The 16,384-nt window shown below is 40.3% G+C and overlaps 1 protein-coding gene across 1 annotated transcript in view; it reads right to left on the reverse strand.

Moving 5' to 3' along the window:
- MYO3B (myosin IIIB) overlaps positions 1-16,384 on the reverse strand; it is a gene marked incomplete at its 3' end in the record, with an annotated part of 379,148 nt that overhangs the window by 210,692 nt on the left and 152,072 nt on the right. Inside the window, exons 10-15 of the mRNA XM_080668808.1 lie at positions 16,122-16,238; positions 15,501-15,605; positions 13,016-13,099; positions 11,990-12,192; positions 7,119-7,217; positions 6,671-6,785 (exon numbers count right to left, since the gene is read on the reverse strand). Of these exons, the coding sequence (XP_080524934.1) occupies positions 6,671-6,785; positions 7,119-7,217; positions 11,990-12,192; positions 13,016-13,099; positions 15,501-15,605; positions 16,122-16,238 (723 nt within the window). The remainder of the gene's footprint in view (positions 1-6,670; positions 6,786-7,118; positions 7,218-11,989; positions 12,193-13,015; positions 13,100-15,500; positions 15,606-16,121; positions 16,239-16,384) is intronic.

The following is a 16,384-nucleotide window of genomic DNA, read 5'->3' on the forward strand; positions in this document are numbered from 1 at the left end:
AAGCTGCTGCAAACAGCTTGGGTGGGGCTGCAAATTGGATAGGGCAGGGTCTCATCAAATCACCAGGGCAGAGCAAACAGTGTGCTCCAAGTTGATGGGGACTCAGATATGGTTGCCAGTCAGCCCTGGGTTGGGGAGGTCTTGGCATAGGAACAATGACCCCTGCAAGCACCTCCTGAGCACCTCCATCTGGTAGAAAGCCACCCCTAGTTCCTGCCCCAATGCCAGACAACCCAGTTCCTCCCCGTATGTGTCTGGGTCCCCCAATGCCTCCTGGCACTGGAGCTCAGAGGAAGTGAGTCTGAGTAAGTTCATGCCTGACCCTTTAAGAGGGACACCTGGGTCTCTGGTAGCCTCCGTGTCCCTCAGCCTCAATCCCCACTGGTTTTTATAGCCCAAAGTTATGGGGACTTCTCTTCCCAGGTCTGGGACCCTGAGTGGGGGGTCTGGTGGGGAGCTTGGACTCCTTGCTCCTCATAGCAGCCTCTATAGGGACTGTCTCCTTCTGGATTAAAAAAGCAGCCCACATGGGTGCCAGACCAGCCCGTTCCACACCTCCACTCTCCTACCAGTCTCAACGTGCTTTCTTCTTTACTTCTCTAGTTGTGGGACTTCCATTCAGCCAGCTTTCAGATAGTTCTGAATGATGGTTGTCTTGTGTTCCATCTACAAACAAATTCTTAGCCTCCCTGGCAATTAAGCATGGCTGTGTAATTAAATTCTCAACAAAGGTGGAAGTGCAGTGATGTGGGCCACTTCTGGGCTGGTCTTATGGAAGTCACCATTTAGTCAGCATTACTCCTCCTTACTTCCTTTCCCATTATTGTTGGCAGGAACTCCCAACAACCCAGCTTCAACCAAGCCTTGAATTAGGATGCTCGAGACCAATGATTGCATGAAATGGAGTTTCTCTGCAACTTGAACCTCTTACCTTGGAAGGCTATGAGAGAGAACTGATTTTCTTTGTTCTTTAAGCCTATTTTATCCATTTATCCTAACTAATACCAGCTTCCAAGTTCAGGTATGGTTATTTCTTCAAAATAAAAGGGCAAATGTTTCCTTAACCTCTTTTGAATATAGCTCTTATGAAACAGTTGGCAGGGCATTAATGGTTTGCTAGAACATTTTGAAATTAAATGATGGAGTATATGGTTATGAATGAGGTCAGGAAATATTTTGAAAGATTCAATAGATCTGTGATATTGTGATTAATAAGAAGTATATAGTATTTGGTCTTCACACTGATTTCTTGCACAAGAGCTTGGAAAAACCTTGGAATTTTTCTGAGTGATAAGGATGAGAGGCATGTCCTTTGTTATTCATAATAAGCTCCTTCCAACCATACCTGAGTCCATCCTAATGTGCTTGGAGGATGGGATCTGGTTTCTGGAGAAACTAACCCTGTGATGAAAGGGTTAGAACTTTTAGTCAAACCCTGGACCTCCAGGGGGAAGTAAGAAGGGCTGGAGATTGAGTTAATCACCAGCAGCAAGTATTTAATCGGTCATGCCTATGTACTAGAATCTCCACTAAACCCCCTCATTGATAAGGTTCAGAGCCCTTATGGATCAATGAACACATGAGAGTGGTGAGAGGAAGTGGTGCTCCCTCTCCCCATACCTGGAGCTATGCATCTCTTCCAATAGGCCGTTCCTGAGTTGTACCCTTTATAACAATAAGTAAATAGTAACAGTAAGTAAATTGTTTTCCTGAGTTCTGTGAGTCCTTCTAGCAAATTATTGAACCCGAGGAGGGGGGTCTTGGGAACTCCCAATTTATAGCCCATCAGTCAGAAGTAAAAAACCTCTGGGATTTGCAATTGGTGTTTAAAGTGGGGGCAATCATGTGGGACTGAGCCCCTAACTTGTGGGATTTGATGCTAACTCCAGGTAGACAGCATCAGAGTTCAATTGAATTTTTAGAGAATTGGTTGGTGTGGAGGAAAAACTGCACATATTTGGTGTCACAAGTGTTGTAAAAACAGTTCAGATGATCTTCAGTCCTATTTTTATATTGAAGTTGGATACATAAGTAGCATTAATGGTAAAACATAATGTATGTTTATTTATTTAAACATTTGCATTCCTGTAGGTGAGAGAATGAAATATATAGCTGGGAAATTTCTGCATCTTATACTTCTAGATAGAGAAAAGTACTTCCACCAAAAATACTCTGTTGGGGAACTTGATTTAGTACCACACATAGCAGCGAACTAATAGAAACTGTCATTAAACCATTGATAAAGCATTGTCCCCAACTGAGCCTTCCTGTAAACATTACTCGGTAAAGCCAAAAAACTGTATACAGACTGTATAGTGACATCTGCTGGATACCTGATAATGCTTCAAAGACAAATGAGGATTTTAAACTAGGTTCTACTATAGATAAATACTGTTCTTTAAACTTTTAAATCAAATGTAAGATGTCATGTTTCTGACTCCAAGGAGCACTGTTTTAATCACGCAATTTAAGAGTGGCTAAAGGGAACACCTACCAAATGAGTTTTCTGAGACTAGCCTGGATTTAACATGACAGAACCTCATTACCTTCATCAATACAGTGTGAAGCTTACAGAATGCAACTAGTGAGCCACTTCCCAGGGAGGCAGATCCCAGAGAGTAAGAGAAAGCAGTGGGTTCTGTCTGTTATTTCTATGTCCAGTTATCTCAAAATGTATTTCTTCTAATACACACACAAACACAAACAAACACACATCATGTATGACAGTACAAGCCATGAAACCTCCCAACTAATGGTGCCCAGGCATTGGAGTGATCACCTCCAAAGGAAATGGTGGTTTTCGTCACATCGCTTCTCTAGCAATATCCTCTTCTGCACAATGCTCACACATGTCCTCTTTTAAAGAGGAAAATTATCTATGACCTTCAGCAACATCTTTGGCATTCAAACACTATGTGAATGACTGAAGTCTCCTTCCTCAGAGAGGGAACTTGAGAAGGAATATCAAAACTCACCTAATTAATGAGCTCTTAGCCTTAGGAGGCTCCCTATGCTACATTTTCACGCTATTCCACTTGACTCCTTTAATCTCACCCTTGGGTTAGTTAGTTCTTCCTTTCTAGCCTAGGGACCTATATCAACTCTTATGTTCTAATCATGGTAGAGTTCTATCAGTAGTATGCCATCTGTGGGATTTCTTCCTCCTCAATACTTCTTAACCAGATGTCTCCTCTCTTCCTCCCACAGCCACCCTGGGGAGGATTTTTCACCTTTCTCGCCTTGCTCCTTTCCTCTTGGCTCATCTCCAGCTAGGGAGCCTTTCCTGGCAACCCTGCCTTTCCTACAGAATGTTGCTATGGTCTCTATCTCTTTCTTTTTTACCAGTTTCCAATGTTCTATATGGAAATGCTTCCCTCAGGACAGAGAAAATTATCAAGAAGACTAACAACTCCTCCAGCTGGGTTTCCCAATTCATTGCTGATAAGTATGAATTCAGTTTCACCACCGACTAGCAAACGTGGAGAAGAAAGAGCATTTTTCCACAAAGCCCCATGCAGGATGTATGTTCACTGCTTTTCCTTTTTTTTTCCTCTCAGAATACATTCCTTTCCCAACTCATAATTGATTTTGAAGAAAGGGAAAAGAAATTTGCCCTAAACTTAAAGCCTTCTACCTAACTCTTCATCAAGGGATCTGCAGTAACTATCCAATCTTCACCATCACATAGATAATCTTCTAAAAAAGTTTTCATGTAGTATTAAATATGAACATACCTAAAACTCTAATATGTTATGATAATCCATATACCAGCAAGACAAACATAATACAGGGTGGGGCAAAATTAAGTTTATAGCTGTTCGTATGAAAAATAACATAATTAATAATAATATAAGAATAAACTCTGTTTTGCGTACTCACAACTGCAAACCTACTTTTGCACCACCCTGTACTAAACAAATATAGTAAGGTTTGACTCCAAAAGTAAGTGATGAAAGCACCGATCTTCATAATAGGGTTTTAGGTATACTCCCCCAGTCTCCTGCAAGGAACTGTTATTATTATTCTGTCTAGAAGTGTCCCCCAGCTGGCATCCTCTGCCTCACTACATTCAATTGAATCTCTGAATTTAGTCAAATTATTTTGAATTTATAAACAGAGTGAACTAAGTTAGTTCAGTAAAACAGATTATCTATAGAGATATAGACAAAGATATAGCTGCAGAATTTAGGTAAGATCTAGCCTCTTTCTTCCATTTCCAATATTGCTAACTGATATAAGTTGGTTTATTTCAGTATGAATTAATATGGGACATGATATACACACATATACATAAAATTACATTCTGGTTTTTCACTTAACAGTCCAGATAAGGCACAAATTAAGAATGTTTACCACTTTTTACATTCTTTCTTTTCATATTTATTAATGCAACCATTCATTCGTTTCTTCTGTACTTTTTTTTTTTTTGCACAGAGGTTAGGATGGCTTACTTCCTAACATAGCATATTTAATTTCTTTTGTTTTTAACTGTATCCTAAGCAGCATGTGTTTTATTATTATTTGCAGTATATTTGCATTACTAGAACAGCACCACAATATATTTTCATTTAGAGTTAGGACTAATCTCTTCACAGTATTCTTTTTTAAAAAATATATTTTATTGATTTTCTACAGAGAGGAAGGGAGAGGGATGGAGAATTAGAAATATCGATGAGAGAGAAACATCGATCAGCTGCCTCCTGCATACCTCCTACTGTGGATGTGCCTGCAAACAAGGTACATGCCCTTGACTGGAATGGAACCTGGGACCTTTCAGTCCGCAGGCCGACGCCCTATCCACTGAGCCAAACCGGTTAAGTCCTCTTCACAGTATTCTATAACCATCAATCATTGTACTCATTGAAAGCAAAATATTACAACCCCATGTCTGACTTCTCTATTGTTGCTGTACCTTTTTAAGGAAGTATGCCCCTAAACACTTTGGCATGGCCCAGGGCTTTAAATGGCTCTACCACGCATCTTTGATAACAACAGCTCTATAAATTAATAACCATAAAGGTCTTTTAACAATGCTGGAACCTGTTCAATTGCTCTCCTCTAAGGAGCCAAGGGAAATATATATCTATTTTTATATGACCTTTGGGATTTTCCACTGTCTGTCAGTTTAAAGTCTGTGGGAGGCTGACAAAGAAAATTAACAGCTGGCTAGGAAGAAGAAAGGTATTATTATGACTAAAATCAATGATGCTGGGGAGGGAAGGACTGACCAAACTCATTGGATTACAGAATCAATCCTTTATCCAGAATGGCTGTCCCACGGTAACTCAACTGTCTTGTAATCTAATCCCCTAAGATTTAACACTTTCACCTACTTCCTAATCATTCACCTCCTTTGTTGGAAAAGCAAAAGAATCTGTATATTTTGCAAAATTGATGGCATGAAGCCCAGAAACTATGACATAAATATATCACAGAATAATATTTGAGAGCCTAGGGTTATAAATACTTTCTGTCACCCCTAGCATATATTTAATAGAGACAGCCTGTATCTAGTACGATAAGAAGAGTGCAATACTTAGAACTACAGTTAATAATATGCAATTGTGTACCATGGAGAAGGCAGTGACTGCAAGTTGAAAGGTTTAAATCAGTGGCTGTAGAGCCTAAGACCATCGGAAAACACAGATATTTACATTACGATTCATTAACAGTAGCAAAATTACAGTTATGAAGTAGCAACAAAAATAGTTTTATGGTTGGGGGTCACCACAACATGAGGAACTGTATTAAAGGGTCGCAGCATTAGAAAGGTTGAGAACCACTGGTTAAAATTAACTTGTCTTGGTGGCCAAGGAAATACTTGCATAGATATATTTCTGTAACTTGGATATAACCTACATATTCCTCTACTCCTATTACACAATCCAGTGTAATGGTTGGAACAACCCCTGCTCAGAAAGGGGCAGTAGTATTTTGGCATTTGGTATCACAGCTGCAGTGAATGAATAACAACGACAACAATTCATAGGCACTTGGCACTTACAACAGTCCTTAGACTTTAATGTTCACCTGTGCATCTTGTCAAAATGCAGATTCTGATTCAGTTGTTCTTGGTTGGACCTGAGAGTCTACATTTCTAACAAGCTCTCAGGTGATGATAATGTTTCTGGTCCTCAGGTCCAACTTTGAGTAGTGGCACCTTATGACATGACCAGTGTGTGGCATCTGAAAAGCAAGTAACCTCCCCCAAGTAAGAACATTCAAGTCTTTACTCACTGTGAGAACTCTGATCAGAGTACGCCGGATGTTAAAGGCCCATGTGCCGTATGCATGTGCAAAGGCAAGGACACAGTAGTTTTACTGTATGCGCTGCACAGGTGCGCCTTTATCTTATGTAACACTGATGTCACTATCTGGCAAGAAGCCTCTGTTGTCTGAGTTAGTAAAAATGTGTTGCTGACCAGCCAGATCACGGCTGCTTTCGGGGGCTACTTTGAATGGCTGCTTTGTCGCTGTGGGCTGCTGTGTTTGCAATGGCCGCTTGGCCTGCAATAAAGTCTCTCTCACCTGTTTCTGGCTGCTCATATCTCCTTCCAATTCCTGGCATCCAAAAAAGTCCTGTCCCTACCAGAGGGGCTCAGACCCAACACTCACATTGATCCAAAAATATTTAACACCTGAGTTTCCTTCTCTCCTGACAATCACTTACCTTGTCAGTGAAGCCTATAATCCTGAAACAATGCTGAATTGCTTCGAACTGTCTTCTGTAAGACTCCTTGGAAGTTATGTCATGCATCACCCTTCCAGTCTCATCAGCTATGTACCTAAATAGAGAATGATCAAACGGAAGGATCACTGACGTGGCAAATGGCACCCCAAATACCAGGGCACCATTGGGCTCCTTCTTTGCAGGGGCATTCCCTAGTACTGTGGTGGAATGGTGGTGTACATAGCTGAGTAAAATGCCTGCAGTTGAGTTTTGAACATTCTAGAAAATGCAAATGGTGAGAGGCCGTCCCTGCCATCTCATCCTCGGTATTTCAGCTGAAGGCATTATGGATGTCCAGTAAGGAGAACAGCCCCATTTCTTTTCAAGTTTTGTCAACTGCTAGTTACATATCCATTAAAAATCCAAAATTAAAATGCCTGACACTTACTTAGGAGGTTTTTCCTCAGGAAGTCTGAACTCAGAAAGCTTGTTTTGGTGGTAAAGACCAGCATAAATATAGTAAAATATGTGAAAATTTTTCTCTCCCCTGAGAACAAAAAGGAAGAGGGGACATTATTAATAACATATTCTGGACTTCCACACCCCAACTAATTCACACCATTTCCTTTCTGTGCAATATATTATTCTGTAGCAAATTTGAATTTTCAGGCAATTCAATATGCTACATCCCAATTACAGAATAGTAATAGTGATAGGATTAGTATAGTAATTGTAACCATGTCACATTATTAAACACACTTAGGTTTACTGTACACAGAATGGAACATCTAAGATAACAGTTCTGGTTATACGTGTTTCTATTCCAGTCCAAATGACTATGCATCTGTGCCCATGCCTTCTGTTAGTAGTCCAGGTTACTTCAGAGACAATGATATACATCTTAGAGAGCTCAGCCAAACTCCCTACTCTTCTGGAACCCTAAGTGGCTCACCAGTTTGTATAGCAAATTATGGACTTGGTCCCAAACTGAGTTTTTCACGCTTTCAAACCTGTACTCTTTCGAACACAATTCAAAATGACATGCATCAGTCCCCCTGGTCTACTGCTGTCCACCCTCTCCTAGGCCACCCTGGCCAGGGTCCTTTCAGATAGATGCTACTCTAAGTGTGGTCTATGGACTGCTGTCAGCTTATGACGAGACAAGGAACGGGAAAGTACAACTGCTCTGGATCCCTTTCTTTCCTTTAGAGCAGTGGTTCTCAACCTTTCTAATGCCGCGACCCTTTAATACAGTTCCTCACGTTGTGGTGACCCCCCAACCATAAAATTATTTTCGTTGCTACTTCATAACTGTAATTTTGCTACTGTTATGAATCGTAATGTAAATAAATATCTGTGTTTTCCGGTGGTCTTAGGCGACCCTGCTAGCGGTTCTCAACCTGTGGGTCGTGACCCACAGGTTGAGAACCGCTGCTGTAGAGCCTAAGACCATCAGAAAACACAGATATTTACATTACGATTCATTAACAGTAGCAAAATTACAGTTATGAAGTAGCAACAAAAATAATTTTATGGTTGGGGGTCACCACAACATGAGGAACTTTATTAAAGGGTCTCGGCATTAGAAAGGTTGAGAACCACTGCTCTAGAGCAGTGGTCGGCAAACTGCGGCTCGCGAGCCACATGCGACTCTTTGGCCCCTTGAGTGTGGCTCTTCCACAAAATACCACGGCCTGGGCGAGTCTATTTTGAAGAAGTGGCGTTAGAAGAAGTTTACGTTTAAAAAATTTGGCTCTCAAAAGAAATTTCAATCGTTGTACTGTTGATATTTGGCTCTGTTGACTAATGAGTTTGCCGACCACTGCTCTAGAGGAAGATAGTCTCTTCTGTTCAATCCCGAGAATTCTGGCAAATCCTCCCCTTGGCCAACTTAGCTCTATGGAAAGAAATTTTGTCTTGCTTCTACTCCTTGTCCCTATTTGTGACATGGGCCCCACTCCTTTCTCCAGCTTCTCCTGGATATCCTAGCATTCCTCTGATTGCTAATCCTGTCAAAGCTCTTCTTATTTCTGCCCTCTAATCTAGATTTTTCTACTTGCCATTTCTCACTCATTTGTTCACTCAACTTATAAATTTATTGAGTGCCAATCATGGCAGGCACTGCACCAGATGCAAGGGAATCCAGGCCCTCTGCAGTTCCCCTTCTAGTGATGGAGCTAGATGACTTAATAAGGAAACTTGTGATGAAGACTTTGAAAGAGACAAAGGAGGGGCTGAGATGAAGAATAACGTTGTGGGATAAGGGCTACTTGTGTCAAGTCAGGGGAAGGAATCTCTAGGAAAATAACACTTAAATCAAACTCTGAAGCATGCGAAGGGGCTGGAAGGAGCTACAGAGAGAAGGGAAAAGCATTCCAAAGAGAGGGAGCAGCATAAACACAAAGTCTGGGATTGTGATACCCACGCAGATCCAAAAGAATGCTAGTGAGAAGGGGGTGGGCAGGTAGGCAGGGCCCAACAACACAAGGAGTTGTTAGGCCATACTGGGGATTTTTGCTGATTAATCAATTAGAATTATTGGACGTACTGGAGCCAGGGTACACTGTAAGTGTGTGACATGAGTACATTTATGTTGAGAAAAGTACACTCTAGCTGACAGATGAAGACTAGGTTGTAAGAGTGGCTTAAACTGGGTAATGGCCCTGATGATGAAGAACAAAAGTAAGCCTAAAGATATGTTTTGGAAGAATAAAAAAAAAAAATCCCAATAGAATGAATGAAGGCAGTGAGGAAAAGGGGCCTGGAGTCTACCTCCCAAGTTTCTAACACAAGCATGTGGTGATGGTGGTGTGCTATATAGGGCTTTATGAAGCTGTGTGCCTGGTATGAATGTTACGTGTTCTCTAATCTCTGGTAAATGTGCTGGCTTTGGCTCATCCGTCTTGGTCTTATCTTCCTATAGCTTTCTTCTTCTTCTTCTTTTTTTTTGCAGCTACCTCTAGTTCCAATTCTTTCAAACTTGGCCTACCAATATCCATTCCTAGAATAATTTCAACTTGATTTTTATCATGTATCAATCAGGATTAGCTTAGCTCTGTTGCAATAACAAACATCCCATGATCTGAATGGCTTAACTCAGCAAAGATTTACTTCTTGCTCAGAGTACATCCACTGAAAGCCAGCAGGGAGGGGCGGGGAGTAGGCTGTGTTTACAATAGTCACTCCTGGGCCCAGGCTGATAGAGCAGTCACCATCTTGCACTTTGCCAAAGCTCTGGAGGGTCTTTGCATTAGATGCTAATTTGCCAGAATTGGTCATGTGACCACATCCAGCCACAAGCTACCAAGAAGGGGAATCCTATTATGTGCCCAGAAGAGGACAGAATCAGGTCAGCTGAACAGAACTTGCAAAGCTGCCATCTTCTACTCATTTAATGTGTCTTCAGTCTATTTTACTCTTTAATTTCTATCATATTGACTAAATTTAACAATAATAACCTATGAATTATTAGGTACCTATTAAGTTTCAGATTTATATGTGGTATATCACATATCTTCTCATTTAATTCTCATAACAGCCCTGTGATGTCAGCTTTAGTGTGTGTTTTTTTTTTTTTTTTTTTTTTTTTGCTATGAGGGAAGTAAGGTATAAGGATATTTACATAAATAAACAATATACACAGTAAGAAATAACATAGCTGTTACTGGAACTCTTTCTCACATTATATTAGTAAAAGACCACTTTATATTTGAACACAGAAAACTGGAGTTTCTACGCTGTCAGGGGTAGCTCCCTAAACTTTAAAATCACCCTAATTTTGGAAGAAATAAATGATGTACCTCATAAAATTAATCAAGAAGCCACATGGAACTCCATCCTTTTGCTCATTTGTTTAATTTTCTTCATGTCAGTCCCTATTTTGTGAGAAAACTGCAAGTGTGTGATAGAAGAAGATGCTTAGATTCTTAACCTAGAACAACTCCTATGGATTCTCCTTGCACATATCTCTCAGATTTGTCAACTCCTCTCCATCTCCATCTCCATCTCCACTGCTACCATCTTAGTCCTGCCCAACATCCTTTCACATGGATTTGGCAACAGTATCCTAATAGCCTCAATTAAATACTTCTCCTCCAATCCATTCACCCTACTGAAGCCAGAACAGTCATTTCCAAATGCTTGTTGGGTTTTGTGACTCCCCTTCTTGAAAACATTAAATGGCTTCCAATTACCTTTAGAATAAGGTCAGAAGAATAACTGCATTTAGAATAAGGTTCCTCAGCTGGGTTTCAAAGCCCTGCATGATCTGGTCTCAGGCTCATCTTTCCTCCTCTCTCCCTCTGAATTCCCCACCTCACTGGCTAACTCCCAGTGATCCTCAGGTCTCAGATACAGTGTCACATACACAGGGAGCCCCTTTCTTCCCGGACTAGGTCATGTGCCCTTCCTTCTCCTGTTTTACCTTCACAGCCCCTTACTAGTACATTGCTTCCTGGTACTTAGCACAATTGTTCTGCATTTAAGATCCTCCTTGGGCTCCCCAATCCCCATCCACTCCAAGCTCCATGAATATTGGACCTTATCTATTTTGTTTACTCTTGCAACCCCAGGAGGGAGCACAGCCCTGGCATACAGCAAGAATTCAATAGGTAATTACTGTACAATGCATGAATGGAGCCTGTTCCTGAGGAAGTCTGGTGTCCTCCAATAGTAATAATAATAGAAAAAGTGGCTAACTCTGATAACATGTACCATACTGGGCACTCTTTAAAGGAATTTCATATAAACAAACTATTAATCTTCACAGCAAACCCATGAGGTAGGCTCTAGTATCATCTCCATTTCACAGATGAGGCACAGAGCGGTTAAGTGACATACCCAAAGTTACACAACAACTGTCAGAGCCAGCACCAAAACCCAGAGCAGTCCGTGCTCTTCTTAAAAGAAAATAGTTTTTCCTCTCTCAATCTAGAGGAAAAAATTGACATGTAGAATATTCTCAGTACTTTAAGACAAGTTCAATTTTAAGGGGCCTAATGATTTTTAAAAGTATGTGCAATGTTGTTAAATCCTACCTGGTATAACCAACTCAGGAGAAATGGATATATCTATCCCAAAGTACCCCCACCCCAGTCCTTTGTACTCTGCTTGTAAATATCGTTTCAGTTAGAAATCACAATTTATCCTTTGCTTAAATAATTCTGTGCTCCTGAAAAGGCTGGGGGGGGAGGGAGAGATGGGGAAACCATCCTAACTATCAGGATGCTAAGAACAAGAGTAAAAATGCAGCAGCTAAAATTCCCAAAGCCTACTGGTCTGCATTGCAGAGCAAAACCAGCGATAAGATAGTGCACCTACACTGCCTGTTTTACAACTCTGGACTTTTCAAGGAGGTATTCAGAGATTCTTGCTCCCATCACAGCTCCAGTTGGTGTAAACATCATTTCCAGATATTTTCCGAAGCGGCTGGAATTGTCATTGATGACCGTGCATGCATTTCCAAAGGCTTCCACTAGGGCGTTGACTTGTAGAATTTTCTCTCTCAAGGTCTGATTATGGGCCTGTGCCAAACAGAGAGCAGTTACAAGGAGCCTCCAGAAACACTAACCCAGCAATTTTCCAGGCATCCTTCCCTGCCCATAGAATTCACATTATGGATATTTTTGAGAAGAACTTCATTTGGGGATGTTAGCATCAACCTCCAGCATTGTTTTCTCAGATGAGCAACTCGCCAGTGCACAGGCATCAGATGACGCTAGGTTAGATCAGTTTTTATGTCCAGCACACTTCACTTAAAATCCTTGACAATTAAAATGCCTAAACTATTTAGAAACAAGTTTAAATAGAGAGATCCCATAACTTTTTTCAGTCATCCATTATAATATTCATAAACCTCATCTGTAACAAATATTCCTTAAATTCTTTCTTGGTCTCATAATACACTAATTCTGAGCATACATAACTGCTAAACCATTTCTAAGTCATTTTTTCAATGTACATTTCACCAAGCCGAAAATTTTTATTTTCCTCAACTTTTGCTCAAAGATTCCTACTTTCCAATCCTTTAATCACCTTAGTGGCTCTCCTGGATCCTGTTCCTAATGTTTAACCACTTTTACTACTTAATGGCTGATTCTATTGTATTAAAAACATAAAAAATTAATTGCCAATAATCTAGTAAATTTGTGCTGGCATTATTTTTCTCACTACATGAAAGAAAGATGGCATGCTGACATCTTAAGAGCCCTAGCTATCAGGAGGCAAACATACTAAAGAGGGCATTTTTGATGCAAACCCTAAAAGACAACAAAAACAGTATTTCCATCATTTGTAAAATTGCTGCAGAAACGTGAAGCCACAATACATAAAGCAGGTGGTCAGTACCTTGCCCAAGAAAGTCAAATGCTGGACAATCAGGTGGGCGCTTTCTGTCTTCCCAGAGCCACTTTCTCCACTGATGACAATGCACTGACATAGAAAACAGGAGTGTTGGTGAGGGATTCACAGCACAGAAAACACCTGTGTGTTCAGCTATGGTTTTCATAGAACATCCACCACCGTCCACCTTAATTTTTTACTCAGCAATATACCTTTCCTTTTCAGAACATCCAGAGCTTCTTCAACCTTTTCATAGCTGCCTGCTGTTCCACTGTATAGATGTACCATAATCTATTTAACCAGGCCCATATGGATACTTGATTTTTTTTCCTTTTGTTACTATAAACAATATCGCAGTGAAGAACTCTATACATAGGTCATTAATAATTATATGTAGGTTCATCTATAGAATAAATTCCTAGAAATGGGGTTGTTGCATCAAAAGGTAAATGCATTTGCATAGCTGATGGATAGTACCAAATTGCTTTCCTAAGGATTGTACCAATATATGAAAGTACCTATTTCCCTATAGCCTCACCAAACAAAGTATGTTGGACTTTTGCCAATATGATAGGTAAAAGAAAAAATAGTATCTCGTGGTGGTTTTAATTTGCATTTATTTTATTATGAGTGAGGTTAGGTATCTTTTCATATGTTTAAGGTCATTCATACTCTCTTTTTTTGTGACCAGTTCACAAAGTTCATATACTTTGCCTATGTTTTTGTATTCTTGGTCTTTTTATCATTCATTTCTAGGAGCTCTTTACATATAAAAGAGATTAGTGGATACAGTATAATTTAAAAAACCATACATTTGGTCTTTGTCCCTGGTTCCTGGTTCCAAGCTTCTAAAACTCTCAGAATTTCCTTAATGGTAGGAGTGACAGGAATATCTTTTGTTATTCACAAACAAGTACTTTTCAACCAAACCTAACTGCTAACCAAAGTGGTTCAAGGTGGGGCTTCAGGATGGGGGCTGGCCACCAGAAAGACCAAACACATGATGAGAGTGAGGGCACTGTCAGCCTCTCCATCCCAACTTCTGGGGAAGAGAGAGGGGATAAAGACTGAGTGAGACATAAAAACTCTGGATAAAGAAGATTCAGAGCCTCATTCTGATGTGAACATGATGAGGTGTTGGGAGGGGGGGCATGCCAAGAGAAGGCATGAAAGCTTTGCAACACCCCTCCTCCCTATATCTTGCCCTCTGCATCTCTTCCATTTGGTTCAGTTCCTGAGTTGTAACCTTTATAATAAACCAGTATACGTAAGTAGTATTTCCCTGAGTTCTGTGAGTTGTTCTACTGAAATTTCAAACCTGAAGGGGATTGTGAGAATCCCTGAATTTGTAGTCAGCCATGCAGAAGTGTGGGTAATCTGGACAGCCCATTTGCTGCTGGCATCTGAAATGGGGACAGTCTTGTGGACTGAACTCTGACCCTGTGATGTCTGTGTTAACACTGGATGTAGTGTTAGAACTAAATGGATTGAACTGTTGGACATCCAGTTGGTGTTGGAGAATTGGCTGGTGTTGGAAAGACACACAATTGGTGCCAGAAGTGGTGCCGGAAAAAAGACAACATGGTAGGGCAACTTCTTAACTTGAGTAACACATATATCTCTCCATTTATTTCCTCTCAGTGAAATCTATGGACACTCCACAAGTCTCTGGGAAAAGTAAGAATTTGGAGAAGCCAAATTTCTAACCTATGGTGAAACCATGTATCCATGTACTCCATTTTGTAATTTGCACTGTTATAATTTCAACTATTCCTAAACAAATCCAAAGCAGGAACTTCACAGGTCTCAGGAAATATACACATAATAACTCTCTTGTCAAATTTCCTCACAAAATAAGGTTATTTCTATTTTAAACAAAATAAAGACACAAAGAAAAATACATTGAAAGTAAAGGAAGGGTCCAAGGTTGAATAGGCCACCACTCTGAACTGGAGGTCCACCAAGTTCAAACATATGGGTTAGCTTTGTGTTTAACTAGCATTGAGTGCAAGGTTTGTTCAGTATTTACCAAATCCATCATAATTTCTCAGCAACTAAACAGTGTAGTGCCTGGCCACTGCCAACCTATGAGCAGTATTTCATACAAATAGGACTGGACCGTGAACATTCTGAGACCTAAATAGGAATGAATTTCCTTTGTCATTCTACATTCTCTTTTTATTACAATCGTTGCACATAATTAGGTTTCTGTTAGCTCTATATCTCAGATTCACATTAGAAGTATCCTTATTACATTGAAAATGTGTGCTCTTGACAAGAAAGTTTTATGTTTCTTGAGAAGGGTTTTCATGTTCTGCTGCTCTGGCTTCACCACTGTCTCTGTTCCACCAAGCTACTATTTCATTTCCCATTTCCTTGAGCCAATACCAGCAACCAGAATGGGACGTTTTCTGGAAGACTTAGGAGCTGCGGAGGAAGACAGAACACATTCTACTGTGTGACTTGGTAGAGAAGGAACATGAGTTCTTACCTGGTCTTTGCTGGAAGTAACCATACATTGGTAAGCAGCATCTGCTGATGCAAAGATGTGGGGGGGATTTGAGGCACGTTTCACCCCATGATAAAGTCTGGAAAACTGAAGAAAAGATAATTAGTTTAAAGGACTCTTCTACTACTCCACTGGACCTTCTAATGCTCCAGTACCTATTGCCATGACACCAAGGCTTTGTCACTTATTTGGGGAACTGTAGCATCAGGAAGGCTGTAGAATCTATAGGCCTGAGTTCAAATTCCAGCTCTTCGCTTACTGGCTTCATGAGCTCATGCAAGGGAGTGACCCTCACTATGTTAAGTCTCCTCACATACCAAATAGGCTTCATAATAGTGCCTGTTTCCCAGGGTTGTAAGAAGTAAACGAGGTAACCCAATGCCTGCAGCAAGCACTAAATGAATGTTAGCTATCATTGTTACATCTTGCTTTAAAAAGTTCCCCAAAATGTAAGAATTCCATCTGTGTTGCATTATTATCTGTAGTTTGGGAAAACACCCCTAGGGGGGCATAGTTTTATTCTCACTTTTTCCTTCTTTTCATTTTCCCTTGTGATTTTTAATTTCCTATTAAGAAGCAACATGTTCTTAAAGCATCGCTTACCTGTGGAGAGTATATGCTTAGATTCTGGAAGGGGTTTAAGGCAATTAAGATGTCGCCGACATACGTGTAAATGAGCAAGTCCACATAACGCTCCTGCAATTGGTGAATAATTGTGTCCTAAGAAGAGGATAAATGGCATTGAGAGTAAATATCATTTCCAATAAGGGAGAGACTCCAAAAATAAAAATAAACATCCTTACAAGAATATAGGGTGTCCCCAAAATGTATACACACACTTTGAGTAATTATAACGGCAGTGTTTA

Source organism: Plecotus auritus (genome assembly GCF_963455305.1).
Source record: "Plecotus auritus genome assembly, chromosome: 5".
Taxonomy (NCBI): Eukaryota; Metazoa; Chordata; class Mammalia; order Chiroptera; family Vespertilionidae; genus Plecotus; species Plecotus auritus.